This window comes from Protopterus annectens, chromosome 6.part0 (assembly GCF_019279795.1).
Source record: "Protopterus annectens isolate FY-2018-M chromosome 6.part0, PAN1.0, whole genome shotgun sequence".
In the NCBI taxonomy this organism is placed as follows: domain Eukaryota; kingdom Metazoa; phylum Chordata; order Ceratodontiformes; family Protopteridae; genus Protopterus; species Protopterus annectens.
The window spans coordinates 618,173,283-618,194,662 of NC_056737.1; the positions used below are offsets into that span (position 1 = coordinate 618,173,283).

The following is a 21,380-nucleotide window of genomic DNA, read 5'->3' on the forward strand; positions in this document are numbered from 1 at the left end:
AACAGGCATAAACGTATATTTTTCTTTGCAACAAGCTTTTCCTTTCTGAAGTTGCAAAGGTACACGTGCACTTACAAAACATATAACTGTATATCCATATGCTACTATGAATTTTGCTGTCCCTTTTCGAAGCCACCACTAAAATATGATTAAATCTGTTGTGACTATAATTCCCTTGGAAGAATGATGATATATTTGTGATGTTTTATTCTGGTGAATCACTGTTCTGACATCAGGCAAACTGGACTACAGCAGTATGGAAAGAAAACACACTTTGATTAAACAAAACTCAGGAATTCATAATTTATTTTTTGTCATGTATGCACCTAGCACATATGAACGTACCCTTTTAAAATTGAAATTACTGTTTAATCAGTAAATTAATAAAAATGGACTATGTTTTCAGTGATCTTAGTTTTCGTAGAATAGCTTCTTGTGCAAACCAAGAGTAGCAGTCTGACAGCATACTGTAATACATAACAGATAATGTGCATACAGTTGATTACTGCTGTATATTTTTGAACTAGATAAACTAACATTCTTCACATCCTGTCTATGCCTTCTAATTATCAGTTTGTTCCACTTGGCTCTTCTAGTTTTAAAGACAGAATAATTTCTGAGAGGAAGTAGCATTTTCCTCAGAAAATCCTATTTTCCCATTGCATGCAGCTGTCTCAAAACAATGGTTGAGTTCAGAAATATATCTAGAGCCCAATTCCAAGGAAGGCCCACACAGACTTGGCTGTTATGCTAAGAAGCAAATGGAAGCATCCTGAGCTCCACAGTCTGAACTTTCATTACATCTCAGAATTTATACTTGCTCCCAGTCCAAAAGCAATCGCATAAACCACTGATGAGAATATATTCAAGCTTGGTGTGTTATGTACAAATTATATGGATAACATGATGAAGGAATAAGGCTTTAAAATTAAGGTTGGGTGATTTTTTAATCTTACTGAAGAACACTGATACAAAGCACAGTTAAAAGGCCACATACCATTTAAATGAAACCAGAGGTTTTTGGCCACATTTTACAAAAGCTATTACAATACTTTCGGTAGACAAGATTCTTATAGCATTTCAAGGGACATACATAAAAAATGGCAGAAACCAACTCCATTCATGGCATTCCTTGAAAATGTAACATAAGCCTTTTGTATGCTGGTTGAAATATTACCATGTTCTCAAAAGGGGGCTTCTAACAAAAGAATACTGAGATTCCCAGGTTGCTTATAGTATTTGAAAAGCAAGGCTTTTGTTCCTAAGACACAGTAGTTTCTCTTCTTCTCTTCCTGAATTAATTAGGTTATACTGGAGTTCTTATATGACGTTATTCATATACCAGACTTCCTAGCTTGTATCTACATATGCCATATATACACAGTACTGACAACATTGTACATAAATTGTGTATAGCTTTGTTCTCCAAAGTATTAGGCAACTTTTTAGTTTAAGACACCTTCGACTGCAAAAATAAAAAGGCACATCTGAATAAGATGCATTCCTACTAATAGCAAAAGATTTTTTTTGTACTTTGATCCAATTCATCTGCAAAGTTCAGAAATTAAAGTTGTAGTGCATTTGGATATCCTAGATATAGAATAACATGTAGTGTTCCTTATATAAGTTTGTACTGTACATTCAGCAGCAAACTGATAGAACTTAAGACATGGTATTGAAAGTCAGAACAGCAGAAGGCATCCACAAACGTCATTGTTCCAAAGCAATATCTGAGCTCTGGGGTACTGAGAGCAATTTGTACTTTAACTCATCAAGTCTGTGTTACTGGATTGCCCTTCAAAGGCCACTAGAGCTCAAGCCAGAAGAGTCTCAAGAACTTACCTCTCATTGGCTCAGTGCAAAAGTCATCTCTTTAAAGTTCAAACTTGTAAAGGTCTGCAATACAGTGCGACAGATACTGTGTTTTGTACTGGCATAACCACAATGGCACTGGAAATTTGAGAAAAGGCAATACTACTAATCACCTGAGGATAACGCTGTAGGTAGGAATGAAAACTGCTGTGAATACTTTCATAAATAAGAGTTTATGTGCATTCTTAACAGCAACACATTTAGTAAGAGCTTTCTTTGTAGAAGTACTTAAAGTACAGTGCCATATTTAATACAAAAAGTGACATGCGAATCCAGTGTCAGCGACTTAATACATTTAACATCAATGAGGAACTTCTGTATTTTCTACCAAGGACTGTCCTTGCAGCGGTGGATGTGAAAGTTCCCTTTTGTAGGTCTTTGGTGGAAGTTTTGGTAGTAGAGGACTAGAGTTCTGCCTTGGTGGAACTGGTGGTGCTGCTGGGTAAGAAAGATTCTGCTGGCTTGCACTGAGTGTAGCACTGCGACGCAGAGCTCGTGGAGAAGGTGTGCTTGGTGGAGTATTTGGAGAGTTGGGGCATGTGCTGGGTTCTCTTAACCAGTCCTGCTCCCTGTGAAGCCGTCCAAGTGGAGGAGGTGGAAGATTAAATGGACAGTTCACAAAGTTCTCTTGTGGCTTACATGGAACCAGTGGAGGATCTGGTAGAGGATCTCTTGGAGGTGGAGGTGGAGGACTAAGCAAAGGTCCATCTAGAAGGCCATTGTGAACAGGAACTCTTGGATGTATCCTTGGAGGTGGAGGCAGCCTTGGTGGAATAGCAGGAGGACTACCATTTAATTTTGGTCCAGTCTAAAGTCAGAATTGAAAATGAACAAATTAGATTACATTTTACAGTAGCATTTGAAATAGTAAAACAATCACCTGTATCTTTTGAAGAAAAAGACAGCTTAAAACATTATCAAATTTCCACACAGGAGGACTGTTTTCTTTGGATTTCTATTCTTTTGAAAAACAATTCTTCTCAAGGTCACCAAATATTCAGTAGCTTTCAATAACCTCCAACACAACTTCCCAAAGGACTGTGCCCATAATTCTTGCTCAGTTAATCTCAGATCCCAAATTAATTTACTCACTTATAATTTCTTAAATCTTCTAGGCAATACTTTTGCCTTACAGCTCCAGTAAACACAGCTAGAATTCTGCTAAATGACTAGTAAATGTCTCCTCTCTCCTATCCTTCATCCATCCCAAATAACCACATACATTTTCAAGTCCTTTGTGAATATAATACTGTATTTCTTTAACAAACCAGTTCCACTGCTGTTCATCACTTCAAACAAGCAAGATGTTGCCTTGTGCTCTCCCAAGGTCACTTCCATGTAGGTTTATTTTACTCACTTTACAGTCAGGTTAACCTAGTAGGCACAGGTGCCTTTTTTTCAGCTGTTACTCTGTAGGCACTGTCTGGTTAAATGACTTGGCTCAGAGTCACACAGCAGGAAAATGGAGACCATGGGAATCAAAGCCAGGACTACAGGACAAACCTTATCAGCTCATAGTCTTAACCCTCTGCAGTAAACTGCAAGTGGGTAAAATGAACTCTATGGAAAATTCTAGGATCAAAAGAACCCAGCACCTCTTGACCGTGCATGACTTCACAGATTTCAAGTCATTTGTCCAGATTCTGTTCTGCTTCCAAATGCACAGAATTCTGGTTGAGAACATGAGTTATGAGTTACTACAATAAGCTTGTACACACAGCAAGGAATTTCATTGCTGCAGCTGTCGGCTGCTTTAAAACCAACAACCATTACAATATTTGTGTTACAAAACTCTGTCCCTTACCTCTTTTTCATTACACTGACCTGGTTTGCAAAGTATATACTACTATTGATTTTTCCTGCCTTCTTTTGTACATTTACTACATGCACTCTCACCACAGACATTTGATAGATCCCCATTTCAAGTTATTCACTTCCATACAGTAGTGTTGTATCCTGTGAGGATGCATAACTTTGGAGGAAGCTAGCTAAACACAAGTGTGGAACACAAGGCATCACTTGTGTCTAAATTATGAAGTGCCTAATATACAAACATTTATTTGCCAAGTCTGCCAAGCATCATATAATGTTACTAAATTCCAAACCTGAGAAGGAACATACAAGGTACATCAATTCAAGTCATGCTAGTATAACTAGTTTGGGGTTCAAATCTACCTAAACTGCACAAGGTTCCTCAATAGCAACACTCTCCATCAGTACCGGGGGTGTGTGCAAAAAATGACACAGCTACAAAATCAGTATGTAAAAAAAGATTGTGACTCCAGTGGTGCAAAACAAAACAAAACATACTGCTTTAGACACATACAACAGGCTGTAAGAATTATCTCTTCTATCACTATAGAGTTTTACGGTTACTGTTGACCACCTGTTCTGTTTTGGGTTCTCAGAATACAGTGATGTCTTCAATCCAGCAGCAGCAAATCCCTGTTGATTTTATGTTTATAAAAAAGCAGCAATACTGTTTTAACACAAAAATCTGCTTGTAATATTTTAATCTGTTAATTTGTTAGCTGGATAAATGAAGTTGACATTATGGATCCTTTTTTGCCATAACAGACTCCAGTGAGACAAAGGAATATAATATAATATAAAATATAATATAATCTAATATAATATAATATATCAGAATGTGAGGTCAGGAATGAACCCCAGACCCTAGCCACTAAGCTACAGTACTTTGTCATTACTAATGATAGGAAGCAAAAAGGTACAGTTCAGTAAAGTTTCAAGAGATGCATTGAAAAGAAAAGATGTTTATGATCAGTAAAATGGCACGCTGAACTTTAACTACAAAGATTTTCCCTGATACTGCTTGGGTCCAAGCATACAAACTGGGAGGAGGAAGACATGACACAATTAACTTTGGATTAGATGAAGTAAAATAAACTAAACTCAACAACACTTTACAAGGAATGGACAAAGGTACCACACAAGACCAACAAAAAATGTAAAATGTATGTAGCGTTTTCTGCTACAAACAACAATAAACTGTGTGTAAATGAGCAGACCCCCTTCTCCTGTGGTCCAGATAGGAATTGGGTTCTGGCAACTACCATAAGCATAATGAGGGGAGTGAAGACTGCCATACTATTGGCTGGTGACACCATGTGTCTTACTTCACTCTTGAGCTGACCATCTCCATGGCCAGGACACAGTTGCTGTACAGGGCCATCATACAAGCACAGGCAGATGCCATCACAACCACAGCATATCTGACTTTTTGTTTTACTTGGGTGTTCCTTTCCTGACAAACCGATAGCATCACATCAGAGGTATGTGACACAGGATATAATATTGTCTGCAAATGCCTGGAAACTGGTTTTGTACATTTTCTGCAGATCTCTGATTGTTTGATGCTTTATGTGGGGCTATTGGGTGTTAGAGGGTTAGGCTGAAAACAACTGAATGATAAAGAGGAGACATGTACACTAGTAGGGGTTATTATTATGCTATGCAGTTTGTTGCCATTATATTCTAAGCTAAACAACAGGAGGTATACTTTGTAGGAGGTAGCACACATAGTCCTGGTAGTTAGGCTGTGTGTGTGTGTGTGTGTGTGTGTGTGTGTGTGTGTGTGTGTGTGTGTGTGTGTGTGTGTGTGTGTGTGTGTGTGTGTGTGTGTGTGTGTCACATTGTTGACCTTTCTTTGTTGTTTTGTGTAACTGATGTGTGTACTTAACTGTCAACATTATCTTCTGTGGTATGTGGAAGTATAGGGCACAGAGGAAGAGGTTAAGATTCTGAAAAGGGCAGTAAGTTGGCACTCTGGATTGTCAGCTGCTTATGAGGTGAACACTTTTTTAAAGCAGTATTCCTGGTAGTTTTTGATGCCTTTTCCAATGTTCACCTATGCTAAACATTGGGGGTGAATGGAACATCTCCTCCACTTATATTCCTGAGATTATATTTGGTGGGGTACTTCCTAAAACCTTTTTGTAGCTTATATGGAATATGTTGTATTACATCTACATCATGTTGCTGTATGCTAGATTTTTTTTGGGGGGTGAGGGGGGGTGGCTGTACTGACATGGACATGCACCAATCCAATGTGGGTCACAACAGGGGGTACCAATGACATGCTCACAGGGGCCTGCATTAGGCTGCAATCTATTGCTGTGCCACACACATACAAAGGCCAGGGGTCTTAACACCACTGGACTAAATTCATGTTGCATGCATACTTGTCTTCCTTAACTGTTAGTGCCATGGACAATGTGGGTAAATAATATGGCTTGTATTGGTAGGTCCTGTAGCACAACAACAGTTAGGGGACAGACAGGTTACACAGGCTACTATATTGCTCAAGGTTACACTCAAACAGGGTTAGTGCTGGACTGTGCTTCACATGAATGGGAAGCCTGCCCCAGAGCATGGGAGTCCTCCGAGACACACATTTGTCTTGCCAACATGACTTATTCATGTCACAAGCAAAATTTAAATCCTTCGATCTAGTGGTTCTGGTGATTTTCATTTTGCAGATGTGCAAATGGTCCATCAGAGCTGGATCCAAGGATGCCTTATATGCTAGGTATAGATCACACTCAGTAACCTGTAGGAGAGTATAGAGATAGGGCTTTAAGGTGATCTACAAAACAATGTGTTTATACCCTAGATTCTTCTAGTAAGGAATCTTTGTAGGTGTTCCAACTGTTGCGTATGTCTGGTCAGGTACATGATGAAGGGGCATTATATCCAATGATGGGTATGATAACAGCCGAATAAAGTGGCACTATGACTTCCTTGGACCTGGATGCCATGCTCTTACTTATAAGTTAGGTGACAAACAATGATTTTCTTTCTACTTTGGCCATTTGTTGGTCAAAGGTCATATTACTGTCTACATATGTTTCCAGATCCATGACTATTGGGTCAATATTGGTGTCTTATCGATGGAGTAATTGACTTGGATGGCAGTTTTCCTAAAAGGCATTATGATGCATTTCTTGGCATTGAGTTTTAGTCTGTGACTTTGGCACCAGTCATTTGTCTCTGTTAGACCCCCTTATAAGATGCATGTGTCATGGAGGGAATCTATGACAGCTTTCAATATGCGGTCATCTGTGAACTTGGTTAGGCAAAGGCCCTTGGCATTAGCCTTTACCTCTGACAAACAGATGGCAAATAAGAGCAGTCCCAGCATGGAGACCTGAGGTGCCCCACTGATAACTGACTTCCTGGGGCCTGTCTATGAGCCAGTAGGCAACCCAGCAAGTTATGTAGTGGTTTATGCCCAGTTTGGTAAGTTTGCCAACTACACTCGAGTGGGGTATTTTATCACACGGCTTATCCAGGTCCAGGAAGGCAGTATGCACCCTTTCCCCCTCATCCATTGCCTTGATGACTTTCTCAAAGAAGTCCACCAGGTTTAGTAGGCATGACCTTGCTTGACAAAGCCAAACTCAGTTGTGCCCAGTGTATATAGGTTGCCTATGTCTTTGTTGATCATTTCCATGATAATCCATTCTATGGCTTGGCATATTAGACTGTTTCTGGGGATGGTTGCTGGTCCAGCCTTGTAAAGTGTGATTACTGTTGCAGCCCTCCATTCTCATGGTACTAACCCCGTTTTTGAAGCTACAGTTTAAAAGTGACTCAAGTGGTCCTGATAATTATCAAGCTATTTAGGAGGCATCATGAGATACTGTCAGGGCCCACTGACTGTGTTTTTTTTACCTTAGCGAGCGCCATCAGGACCTGTTCCATGTTAATAGTTGGGGGGGGGTATGCTACTAGGTATTTCATGGGAGAGTGAGGATGAAGTTTGAGCTGAATTTGTTAGCCAGCAATTTTGCTATGTTGCTCTGCTCAGTGAAGTTGGCACCACTGACCACCAGTATGGCATAATGGTGTGTGCTGCCTTTGAGGTTTCAGACAGAGTTGTAGAAGGCCTCGTGGTTGCCTTTAACCTGTGAGGCTATCTTGACCTTGTAAATTGGCATTGTTGGACTTAGTCTCCTTAGTTTCCTGTTTAGTTTAATTAGAGAGCTCCTATCATTATGGGAGATGCTCTTCCTGTATTTAGCCATGACTTTTTTTCCCTTTTGTTATATACCCAATTAAGTTGGGATTCCACCAGTGTGCTTTGTTTTTAGAGTTTGTTTTGGGCTTACTTCAAGTAAGGACAGCAGCCTCTGTGTAGCCATTTACATGTGAACAATTCAGCATAAGCTGCTGCGAACTTGAAGTTAGGATGGGCACTGAATTTTAACAAGATATCATTTAATAGGCGGTAGTTTGTTTTGGAATAGTTCCTAACTGTTACAGGGTTTGCTGGGGTTAATGAGTTGATTTTTATTTCAAAGGAGACAGCTTGTCACCAGTGAGGATACAACAGTGTGTGTGTGTACACAGTGATCTCCTATATTGGTGAGTAGCAGGTCCAGTATATTTGAACCTCTAATAAGTATGAACACTATTTGGTCAAAGGTATCTGTCTTAATAAAATACAGGAACTGTGTCTGTGAGTATGAGACAGTGTAAGTTTCCCAGTCTGTAGAGGGTTGGTTACAGTGTCCCATGAATAGGGTATTTGGTTTAATGGTGAGTGTCTCCTGTAGATCTAGGTATTAGCTATGAGATTTAGAGACAAAGAGGGTGACCTATAGCTTGCTAGGATATGCTATAGGACTTTGTCTATGGTGATTTGCACATAGTTAGACTCAAGGGCATCTTCCTGTTTAACCAACATAGAATTATGCTTGTTGCTAATACAGATTGAGACTCCTCCACCTTTTGTCCATCTGTGCAGCTGATGGCCAAAATCTGTTGAAGGTTCTGAAGCCTTACACTGCCTGAGTACTTTCTATGGATTTAAACCTTGCCTCACTAATGGCACAGATGTCTATATTCTCCATAGTGAGGAGAGCTTGTAGGGTGTGGAGTTTCTTAATTAGGCTCCTAGCAATGAGCATTAACACCTTTAGGTTTTATTTGCTATGTTGGTAGGTTTGTCAATTTGGCATTGCTTAAAAAAGGCTCTAAGGGGGTGGACACATTCTTAGCCATTGTATGGAAGCCTAGGGGAGACAGATGCAGACCATCCTTTGCAAAGCACCGTGGCTTGCTAACCTTGTCCTCCCATGCTGACAAATATTGAATCCCCCAGAAATGACACCAGAAACTAAGCCAATTATAGAAGTCAATCATCTTTTGTTCGTTCTGTGACATCATCCTTGGTGACATCAGAATGCTGCTCAAAGCAAACCACATGCCTGCCTAAGACAAATATTCAGACAGCAATAATATCTCTCTTCATATAGTTCACAGAAGTATGTCTCAGAGCATTAACATCCACATAGATTATGACAGAATCATACTGGTACCTGTGGTGTAGTGACTTGAGTGTGTGCAAGCTTGGCAGATCATGGCTCCAGATAAGCAACAAACAGTTATGTTTTCTTTGTTTAATCTGTTGAGTGGGGCATCTGTGAGTGTCATACAGTGGAGTCCCCAATCACAACAGTCCCGGGTAATGTGCTGACTTGCTTGATGGGCTTTGCTCTTGGAGCTCCATTGGGTGTAGGCAAAGGCATATGTGTGGTGTCTGATGTTGGTTTTGGTGAGCACTTTAGAGATTGCTGAGGATAGCTGTTAACATTTATAGGCTAAGGAAGTCTTTGAGGTTTGGGAAGCTTGCTTTTTAGTCCCTCAGCATAGGTTGGTTTGAGTGTGGAGGACACTATGTTTGTGAATGCAGAGTATGCGTGTTCTTGACAACCTTGTTTATATGTCAGATATTTGCCTCCAGTGAAATTGTGTATGTGCATCTCTCGCCTACTGTGTTTGTTTCTTTAAGGATTAAATGGCTGCCTGTGAACATGAGAAAATTGTTACATTGTGTCACGATGCCCATATCTACCAAGATGGCTATAGAGACATTTAGAAATTGTGCATACATGTTGTCCAGACCTCTATTTGGGTGGGCTACTGTAATTTGTGGACTGCGTTATACAGAGGTCTCTGGGTTTGGCATTAAACTAGGTCAGAGTGTGCTAAGATTTGATAGTAGTACTGCTTAATGTGCAAACCAGCTATTCTATGACTGTCTCCATGCAATGGCTTTGTTTAGTGACACTAAGTTACAGATTTCAGTTCTACGGTAAGTTTTATGGAGAAATTTACTTTCCGGGCATTTGTGTCTGCACAGGGCACTGCTAATGTATTGATGTAATAACACTAAGAAAGATTGCTTGTAAATGTAATGCTACAACAAAACTACCTTGACAAGCCAATTTCAAGTATTCTGGACCTTTAGAATTATTTAAAGGTAAATCAACATATAAAAATATAGCAGTAACACTCTAAACAGTTAAATTAAGCACAAAACAATAAAATCTATTACCTGTCAAGGATAAGCAGGATTAACTCAGGACCCTCACAGAATCTGGCAAGGATGCCAAGCAGATGAGAACAGTGGGAAAATGAGCAAGAGACAATTTGTAGTAAGTGAGGTTTACTCAAGTGCAATACTGGCTTGCTGACTGGGCACTTGGTATTATGGATATATGGAAAGTAATGCATAGGTAAGTACTTCAATAAGTTACACAGACAATAGCAAAAGAAAAGATGTGGGGGAGAGACTTTGGAAGTCATATTACCATAAGGGCCAGAAGCCAGAAACACAGCTGTTTAAAACCACAATAGAAGGGTGGGAGGCATGGGAAAATTTATGTGGTTAGAATTTCAGAAATGTATAGCTTAATGTCTCAGTGGGAGGTGGGGCAGACTCAAATAAAGAGGGAAAACAAAGGCTCTGGAATGCAACTTTAAGCAGGTATATACAGCTATAAAAAAGTAGTGAAGCACAAATCCTGAAAGGAAATTCACAATGTTGCCACTTATTTTATTTTTACTGCAGTCCTACCACAGACTAAGGTAGTAGGCTAGCTACTAGGATGCAACTTTAAGCAGATAAATACAGCTATAAAAAGTACTGAAGCACAAATCCTAGAGCAAAATTTACAACACTGCCATTACTGCAATCCTACCATAGACAAAGTCACCTGAGCATACAGAAATGTACCTGCAACCCTGTAATAAATGATTAAATGAGGCTGAATCTATCAGTTGATTCAGTCCTGCCACAGACGTGAAAGAAAATACAAGACTGATTGAAGCCCCACTGGGTTTAAAATGCAAACAGCTACCTTTTACATATAATTCTACTTTTAGAAATACAAGTGCAATATAATGTATAAACAATGTTAAAATCTTGCAGTAATACACAAAGTTCACAAAACTGCAAATGAAGCTACAAGAGTAAGGTCACAGAACAAACTAAAAAAAAATGCAAACAGTTAAACCATGGACAAAAAGTACAGTACAACTTCAATTACTTAAGCAGAATTTAAATCTTTTTTTCTTCCCTTTTGATAAAAAAAAAAAAAAAAAGAAAACCTTGTATCTCTGACTTCTCAGTCTTGAACAAAAGACCTAACTGGCCTTTTTGACAGTTCTACTGCCTTTTGACCAGCCATGCTTACTTTCTCTTTAGCTCTGGAAATCAACCATGTCTTATGAACACTGCAACAGTGATTTCAGCCGTGACATAGTCCAGTTGTGTAAGAACTTCCATAACAGTAGATGTCCTACTGATCACTGTTGCAGTATTCTTTCTCAGCCTCCTTCCTCAACTATACTTTTATTTTCTCCTTACTCCGTCTTTCTCCCTCAGTTCCTATCCTGTGCGAACCAAGGGAGGTTTCTTACCACTTTACATTATGGCCCTTTTAGCTGATCAGTTTTCTGTCTCAGGGTCTTCAGGCCGCTGGCTTGGAGGCAGTCTGAAGAATTATGCTATTATGTCACCCTATATACCCCTACACTTGCAAGATGAGGTCACACATACATAGGACGTATGATACTGGGAAGGTAAAGCCTTGGTATCCTGGTAACCCATGTGTTAGGAATACTGTAACATTGCTCAGTAGGACATCTACTGTTATGGTAAGTTCATACATAACTGTACTGTTTTTCGAAGTCTTCGGTAGCTGAAATCACTGGATCTGACCGACCGGCACTTGCGAACAGCTTCTGCTTCGGGCACCGCGCGGCAAGAAAGACTGAGGAAAATGGCGTCGGCTGATGCTTTTATACCCCAGACGCTCTGACGTCGGGGAAGGTGCGACATCAGCCGAGGCCAGACCCAGACTTTGGAATCCGGACGACCGAAGGGCTGCCTGAGGCAGGACAACCCATATGTTATGACTGCAGATGCATCCTTGAAGGACATCTGACATTTGCCCCTTATATGATAATCTCTTTAATGCAAGTTAAACGTTCTGTGTCGATCATGATCTCTGTTAGTCACTTATACTAAAGTTTAGTTGGAGTCTTTAAATGATATTTTGGAAAACCCCAAGCCTATGCTTAATAAAGACAGATTTGGAATGGCGGATGGGAAATTAAACGTGAAGCTAAAATGCAAAGAAGGAATGAAGCAACATTTACCTAAGAGCTTTGTTTCTTATTCTCACAAGGGGACCTTTTCAATACTGATAGTATAAGTCCTGCTTTCATTGTGGAAAACAAGCTCATAGTACTAAAAGAAAAAAAAACTACAGTGCTGCAGTGTCTACAGTGTGGAGAAGGTCACAAGAGGAAGCAGTATAAACAAAAGTATGGTATAGGTTATTCAACTTGGAAGGACATCTTTCAAGTACTAATTAAAAGCAAAAGTTGAATGCAACAAATGTGCTGAAGCACAGCTCAGTCAAATTGTTCTTGCACGGAAAAAGAAGGGACATTTGCAAAAAAAAAAAAGGACAAAAAAGGGGCTGCTCCAGAAAAAAGAAGAGAATGTAAACAAAGTTTCTAGATCAAAGAATGATGCAGCTTCTGTACTGAAGAATAAAAAGCATAGGGCAAAGACAGCAAGCAGGACAAAATGTGATGAAGTAAATGAAGGTCCACCCAGAATTCCTGTTAGAAAAACATTTACCAATCTGCAAGAAACTTCTAAAAGAAAAGAAAGTGATTCAGAAGAAGAGAGGAACAAACTGGATGAATGTTCTCAATGCAGAAAACTGAAAAGGAAAATAAATGAAAACTGTGTTAGTGAGTGCTAAAAGGGTAAAATATGTTATTGGAAGATAGAAATATTTAGGATTACTGCTCAGATGAAGATCTGGTAGTTTTATTTGGCAGGATATTTAAATAAGTATTCAAGAAATAGGTTATTTAGAAAAGAGTTGAGGAAGGGTAGTTTAATGGGGGTAGTAACATAAGACAGGTGTGATAGGTATTAACAGGTGTGAAAGGATAGAACTGGGCGATACTGAATAATTTGTATTTTTGTCAGGGAAGACTATTAACTGCCGTTTATTAATTATGAAATGTATTTCCCTATAACACTGGCATGTTTTTAAGATTCTCAGCCAAGAAAGTATTCTTGATAAATTCTTAAAGATTCTGAAACTGTTTTTGTTAGTTAGGAAAATTCTATCTGGAATTTGGTTTCAAATTGTTGTAAACATCAAGACAGTTGCTAGGGTTGCCAACTTTTCATGTCAACAATTCTGGAGATGCACGTGAACAGAGCCGGATCAAGGTCAAATGGGGCCCTAGGCAGAGTAATAGATGCCCTCCCCAGCCATTCCAGTGTTCCATTACTTGGCTATTTCTCCCCAGTTATCATAAACACTCTTCATACCGATCAGTGTGATACTGCTTTATTTATTTCTACAGTGATTACAGATATTGAAATAAAATAGCACAAACTCTAATAGCCATTTGCTAAAAAAACAGTATAGTCTCACAATGAAAACAGACTTAGCATGAGTAGTAAATTTCTCTGCTCTTGACACTTACATTCAATGAAACGGCATTAAAACCCACATTCAAAGAAAATGCATCGGCCAGTGGAGGATTAAATTTACCTTTGGACTGTTTTCAAACCACTGGCTCCTTACACACATTTTTAGGGCCATGCATACATGTATGTGTTCTTTGATTCACTTTCTTGATTGTATTAAATTATACTCCTTGTATAACAGAGCACCACTTGTTAGAGTGTTTTAAATTTGTAATTTTGAACATTCTTTCAGTAAGCAATGAAAAAAACATGTATGAATGAACCAATAATGACAAAACTACCCTTTTCAGAAATTTTCAACCATAAAAGACCACTCAGACAACTCCCATTAACATCCACCAATATCAGTCAATAAGCCTAATGTCTGTAGAAGTAAAAGTCATTTGCATAATTCCACATTAAAGAAATCTGTAAGTAATGAAGAAGTTGCTACTATCAAACAACTTTGCATTTCAGTGTTTCATCTAAAAGTTAAGTGCCTGCTGCCCTTGAAGAATTAATTGGCTATGTTACATTAAAGAAATGGTAAACTGGTAATACTGCAATAGGGAATGACTGACAGGTTCATAGTTACTAGGCATCTCATACAAAGGATGACACACTCGGGAGTGCAGAACACCCATCATCCCTTAAAATGTACCAAATAATCAGCAATCAAAAGGGTACTGCAATATCAGCATTCCATCTACATGGTGTGGGAGTAGAATCCAGAGCCTTCTGCACCAAAGGCAATTATGTTATTTACACTGCTTTCAAATTCTACAGCTCAAACAGTGATGGAGTACTGATTCCATGAATTCTTCTGCAGCCTCCTGATCTGAAAACCGCCTAGCTTTGTTAATCCTGCTGGGGTACCCCACAACTCTAAAACTGTCCCTATTGTGTGATCAAGGTGTGCTAGGTAATGGGGACATATTTTCTGGTCTTGTTCGTGTTTAGATGAACTGGGAAATTTAATATTTATGTTCCTACAAAAGGTCATACAGCTTACAAAACATTAAATTTACGAGTCTGCAATGTTCAGCTCTCTGAGTTCAACTATTCTGGAACTCAACTGGATGACAAATTTTGCAGTAACTTTTTTTGCTGGTATCAAAGCCTTCATGAAGTTCCTTGCCACTCAAAAAATGTGATTTCTATGAAAACAGTGATTGGGGATTTCAGCACTGGGGAAATTAACTCAGTCACATGGAACTGCATCAGCTTTAACATGTCAAGTATATTACTACCTGCTTTCAGTGACCTATCCAATAGGTGTCAGGCAGTTAAATGACTTCTCATTCCTACTCCCTCTATCTCTTGGGGTACCTCAAGAATCCATCTTTGACCGTTTAGAGTTTAACATTTTCATAAATGACCTCCATATGGCAAGTGCAAATGCCCCCATAGTCCAGCATGCTAACAATTCCACCCTGATCTGCTTTGCTGTGCTTAAACCCTACAAAAATTGCAACAGATCACGTAAGAGTCTTTCACCTGCATATAATCAAGCTAACAGACTCTCAATTTCTTTTAAATCCTAAAAAAAAATAATTAATTGTATTTACTCCAAAACAACTGGATGATCATGTTACTTGTAGCAAATTAGTAGGTGTATTCATAGACAAAAACATGACCATCACCTAAAACAGATAGCATAAAAAAATTATCACGAACTATGTTCCCTTTATTAGATCAAACAATATCTAACTGACAATGCAAGAAAATGCATTGCTTCAGCTGCCTACTTCTTCAATTCCTCTATGCCTCCCCCATCATTATAAACCTAAAATGCACACAGGTAGGTTACCTGTAGCAATGTTATAATAATATTGCAGAATATTCAGCTTACCTACCTCACAGCTGCACCATTGTGCAGTATTACAACAGACTGGAATGAACTAGCACACTACTTAACCCTCACTGAGTTAGCGACAATGAACAATCTCATTAACAAATCAAAAACTGTCCATCTCTAAATGACATTATTGGGCACTACTCTACAAGCAGAATTCTATGCTCCACAAACAAAAAACATCTATTAGTATCCAAATCTAACAACACTGCAGGGAACTCACTATACTCAAAGTTTATCTAAAAAAAAGTAAAACACCAACTCTCTCCCTCTCAATCAAACTGACAATCTAACGTCCTTCAAATCACAACTAAAACCATGCCTAATAGACTCCTTACTGTGATTTTGCACTTTCACAGGCTAAAACTCTGCAACTACACACCACCAATGCTATGCTTTTTTTTCAACTATACCATATCTCCTTCTCCCTTTTCCCGCTGGTTTTCAACTTCACTACACTTTTCACTGCTACCAACCTATAATGAAACATTAGAATCTCTATAACTTATGTACAAGTCATAAATACACTGATTATACTATACTAATTAAAAGGAAAAAGCAACTATGCATATGTATATAATGCACTGCATTGATATGTGTATTTTTTACTTCTTGGTTTATATACCACTTCTCTGTATAAAAATTATTTATTTTCTGTCCGTATCCACTTTACTTACCAGATACAGACTTCTACAGATTTCCCATTCCCACACGAGACATGCCACAGACTCGGCACACAGAAAGACACAACCTTCTTCCCATTTCCGCCTAAAAGACAATTCCCATTTGTTGTTTTCTGTGACTATCGCTCTTTCTTTCCATAAAATGGTGGAGCGTGTTGAATGGTATGGTGCTTTTATACACACCTCACTCTCGTAAGGTCACGTGCAGGATTTAAGTTTTGCTTCCAGTTCTGGCACAGTGCTGAATCTGTGCTGACTGGCTATCTCAGCTTTCACATGCAAACTGAGATTAACCAATCAGCTTCACGATTCAAAGGTGGGATTTGCGCTCGCTTCGAGTCACTCGCAAGTCATAGGAGTAGTAAAGAATAAGAATTCTGGATTTAAATTGTGAAATCCAAACAACCGGTCTACGGCCTTTATTTCTGGAGAATCTGGAAAAATTCTGTAGAGTTGACAACCCTAACAGTTGTAGCTGTCTGCCACAATACAGACTACTGAAAATGAATCCATTTTAACGCTCTCTATTGCAACAACATCTAACATATTTAGTTTTAATATCCAAATATGTTTCTATGTTCTGGATACGATGGTGTGCCCATTGTTTCATGAAGGGACCTTTAGTGTATCAAACTTTGAGACTAAGTTATCTAGCTGATTGACTGCTGATTTTCCATTTTTTTTTGTCTGATAGCCATTCTTGTGATCAACTACACTACTGTCTTTGTGATTTCCAATGCATGCTGCTACTAGATTTTTGTTTAACCTTGTGACTGTTCAGATTCTGGCTAGTCCTGTTCCTTTCCTTGCTTGTGAGTTCCACTTACTTTTGTGATCTTTAGAAGCTTTAGGCCGAGGTCTTCTGTTTAGAAAAAATACTGCCAAACACTGACTTGTGTCTCACTTCTGTCTGTATCCAAGGATGAATTATACTTTTGGCTTGTAGTAGTTATGTGAATTTTTAATTTGCTTACTGAGCAAGAGATCCTGCCTGTCTCGTCTTTCTAAGCGATAATACTTTTCAGTCAACAGCTGAGGTGACACATGATAATTTTAGAAAAGTTAACAGAGGGGCACTTTTTTTGTTTAATTACAGCTCCACAAAGAGGAAGATGGATACCAGTGCTATTATGGAAAGAAGGTTAACTTTGTTGTCAGTGATTTCTCAATTGCTGTTACACTAATGTCAAACATACTTAAATGCGTTTGCCTCAATGCTTTAATATTTATGAGGTTCTAGTAACTTTTTGCTTGTGTTATTTCATGGTGTAAGAGTACCAAACTGTTTTGGTCTACTTTCATTGAACAGCAGCATCTGTATATTTTAGTTAAAGGCAGTTTTTTTTTTTTATGATCATTTTTGTTATTTATATTGTACTGGTGCTGCTAGTATACTAGAAGCTACAGTTTTAACAATCATTTGCTAAAGGGGCAGGGTACTGGAAAAATATGTGGCCAACTTGTTTTTTTTTTGGCATTTATCTTATACTGACGTTTTGGTGTTTGATTTATGACTGGGATTCAGACAGACTCTTACCAGGGGAATAAACTGATGTGGCCAAAAGGGGCAGTTTACATGAATGCAGGAAATGCAATTCAGATACATGATTAGCCACAATGAGAAAGACCTCATTACTGGCTAATATGCCAGTCTCTGAATTGGGTATAATTACTGCCTGTGCTATAAAGCACCTTCTGGAGGCAATTGCTGTTGGTGGACCATGCATTGTGTTGGCACAGGCACCCCAGCACCCCATCGTTCACCCCCCCACACACACACACGCAGACATCCATACATATACACACACAGTCATAGACACCCCCCCCCCCCGACACCCACTGTACATGATAACCTCCCCACTGAATCACAGTCATGGACACACTCATCCATTCACCCAAAACCCTCACACACTCTTATGCCTATCTAACTCTACCAATCTCCTAACTAATCCACATACTGTAGGAATCCCGACATACATACACTCATCCATCCTAGGACCACTCATATCTCTGCACACACACACACACACACCATTACATCTCTGTTAAACTCCCTTATACTTACTACAGCTAATGCAGTTTCTCCCATTACAATCAATGGGAGAATGCAGCATTTGGCTGCATTAATTAATATGCCTGGCAGTGCTAATTTATGTACCCGAGTGATTCTCTGAATTGCTTGAGTGTGGAAATCCCTTTCTGCAGGCAATCTCATGGCTACTTAAAGTCTTTTCCAGGGGAATCCCTCATTAGCATTTAAGCAAAACTGTGGAGGAACCCTACCATTGTGCTTCCAATGACCATTTAGAATTACTGCAGTGGGCCTGTTTATGAATCGGAAAGGGTGTGTGCCAGTGTTTCTTAACCCCGTGTCAAGGCTTACTTCTGGCAGTAGCCCTTTCAGAATCTCGGCATATGACACCAGTCCTTTAAGCTAGCTTTGTAGTGTATTAGGAATCATCTACTGAACGCAGTCCAACTAATGATTATGCATATAACCACCTGAGTAATTCACAATTGGTTAACAGGATCAGTTTTAGCTTTTTACAAATTTTACAAATTGGTTGAGGAGTTCTGCTTTTCGAGGTTTTTCATCATGTTCTCAGGTTGTATGCTTATAAATCTTACTTCCTAGCAAAAACCTGAATTGTAGTACTGATATAGTCTGTGTTGTTTTTTCTTTTTTATTTATTTTTTTAAATAACAAGCAGCTCTAATGCTGCCACAGTAACAATCAACATGAAATGTAGAAATGTGTATGTATGTATGTATGTGATGTTTTTCCCATTAACATCCACTTTAAGTGCTTCACAATATACATTTCCTTCTCCAGATAGCATTCATTTTATAATCAAAGGTGCTTAGTATTTCTAGCCACCATTAACAAGTATTCTCTATGAAACATCAGTCTTGATTTCCTCTCATATCAGTACTTTGATCTTCAAATCTAAAAAACACTTACAATCCACTTGTACTGTCATTTCAGTTAGGCTATAAGCAGGATGCATCCAGTTTCTTCATTCCCGTCATGGCATGCTCCCTCATTTAACTTATCACCTCAATTATTGTGCTTAGCATTCCTTACTGCTCACCAAACTTATTTCCATTCCTTATGAGATCTTCACAACTGTAGTATTTGTTATACTACCTATGCAACTGCATTGCTAACACTTACTATTAAAATCACTCTCTCAGCAATCAATCATGTCTGTTACATTGCCATCAAATATCATATAGTGTGTCTATCCTACTACTCTCCAAACCTTTCTTTCTCTTACGCTTGTTATTGTTTGAAGTCTTCTCTACTCTTTAAATAAGTCTTTTTTATTTGTCACATAATAGCAGCAGCTAACTATTAATGCAGAACCTTATGGTCCTGACATACAATCCCACTGGACTGCCATCAATTAATGTGACATCCAGTTAATATCCCACTGAACTGCCACCAATTAATGTGACATCCCTTACTATCCTGGGTCAGTAACTAAGGAGCTTCAGTCCTCACTACTGACTCCAATATGAGACTGTCACTTAAACAGGAGTAATATTTCATAATTTTCCCCTAAGAGCACAACAGGAACACGATCTATAGCCTGAGACTGGACTGTATACTTCTGTCCACCCCTAATGTAACTCCTTATTACACACTTCAGAGCAATGTGTCTCAGTTTAAGACCTTTAATATGCTCACACTTAAATAAATCAAATCTCACACATCCAAACAATTCTTGGAAAGCCAGACACAGATTTCCAGCTGTGTCCCTTCCCCAAAATAATACAGTAATGCTGCCATCAATCAGAATGTCTTCATGCCCTTCTAAATGGGTGTCCAATTATGAAAATTAAATATTAAAACAAATAGTAGAAAATGACCTAAGCAGCCAGGCCTTCAGAGTGGCCCGGGAAGTTATCAAGGCAAGTATAAGCACTCTCAAATCAATACAGAAAAACACTGATTGTCCAGGCAAAATGCAAGTTAATAAAAATATTTAATAATGAGCAAAATTATTAAATAAATATAAAACAGTAATTTCCAATAAACAAACAGAACTCAATCACTAGGAAAATTAATTAGTTCTGTAGGATAGAGATCTAACATTCAGAAAACTAACTGATCTAGCTGATTAGTTATAATTTCCTAACTAACTAACTAAAGAACACTGTCCCAGAGCTAAACTAAATTAATACAATACAGCAAAGGCAGGCTTACAGTTCTTGGTGAGTCCTTTTTGGGTATCCACTGCAAAGTTCAACTGACAACTGCCGGCTCTTTTATAGACTAGCCTAACTGTCAGTTGTTTTAGTTCTAATTTTCATTTCATATTTTTAAATTTAACCAACAGCTGTTTTCTAAAAGTCCCTTCCTATCTTTCAGCTTCTGACAGTAGCACACAGCAACTGTCAACATTCCGATGACATCATCTGCTGATCAGCTGAATCTGAGAAAGTTTGCCTTTAGAATCTCTCTTCACAAACATATGCAATTAGAAATGCAAAAGGACACTGTTCAAGTCTTCAAAACATTCTGTCCTAACAGATCATATATCAACATGTAAGAACTTATTTACAATATCATAGCCAGTCATGCTGGCATACAATACACAGGACAATCTGAAATTATATACAAAACTTAGCCACACATGCTAGCACAAATAAAAGTGTCTAATTTCTTCACATCATCTACACAGTTTTGCTTTACTTGACTGCTGTACTGTTTATTTAGCTTTTGATTCCACCCCTAGTCCTATAATAAAATGTATATAATCTATTAAAGATAGCCCTAGAGAAAACTACCTCTGCTAGTTATTTAACAGGGGTGGGGGTGATCTTAAATTTGTATGGTTCTGGTAACAGCCACTGTGGCTGTATTGAATGCAATGCCTGTTGGTCATCTTGACTACTCCTTGCCAAAGCTAGGTTGGTGGTCTTAAACTTGCATGGTTCTGGTTACAGCTATTTTGGCTGTACTGAATGCAATGCCTGTTGGTCATAGCTATTCCTTGCCAAAGCTATTGCTGCCATTTGACATTTTATCCTGAAGTTGTATTACGTTAAGAATATATTGGCTGCAACATGGGACTCAACACAAAGACCTCCTTGCTTATCCTCTAATTATATGACCCTTTGCTTTTGGATCCCCTGGTCTCCTTTAGTAATA

At 38.6% G+C, this 21,380-nt stretch overlaps 1 protein-coding gene across 1 annotated transcript in view; it reads right to left on the reverse strand.

The window, feature by feature from the left end:
* Nucleotides 1-288: 288 nt before the first annotated feature.
* SOS2 (SOS Ras/Rho guanine nucleotide exchange factor 2) overlaps nucleotides 289-21,380 on the reverse strand; it is a 2,018,564-nt gene continuing 1,997,472 nt past the window's right edge. The window contains exon 23 of the mRNA XM_044074288.1: nucleotides 289-2,680. Coding sequence (XP_043930223.1) covers nucleotides 2,174-2,680 — 507 coding nt within the window. The 3' untranslated portion in view covers nucleotides 289-2,173. The remainder of the gene's footprint in view (nucleotides 2,681-21,380) is intronic.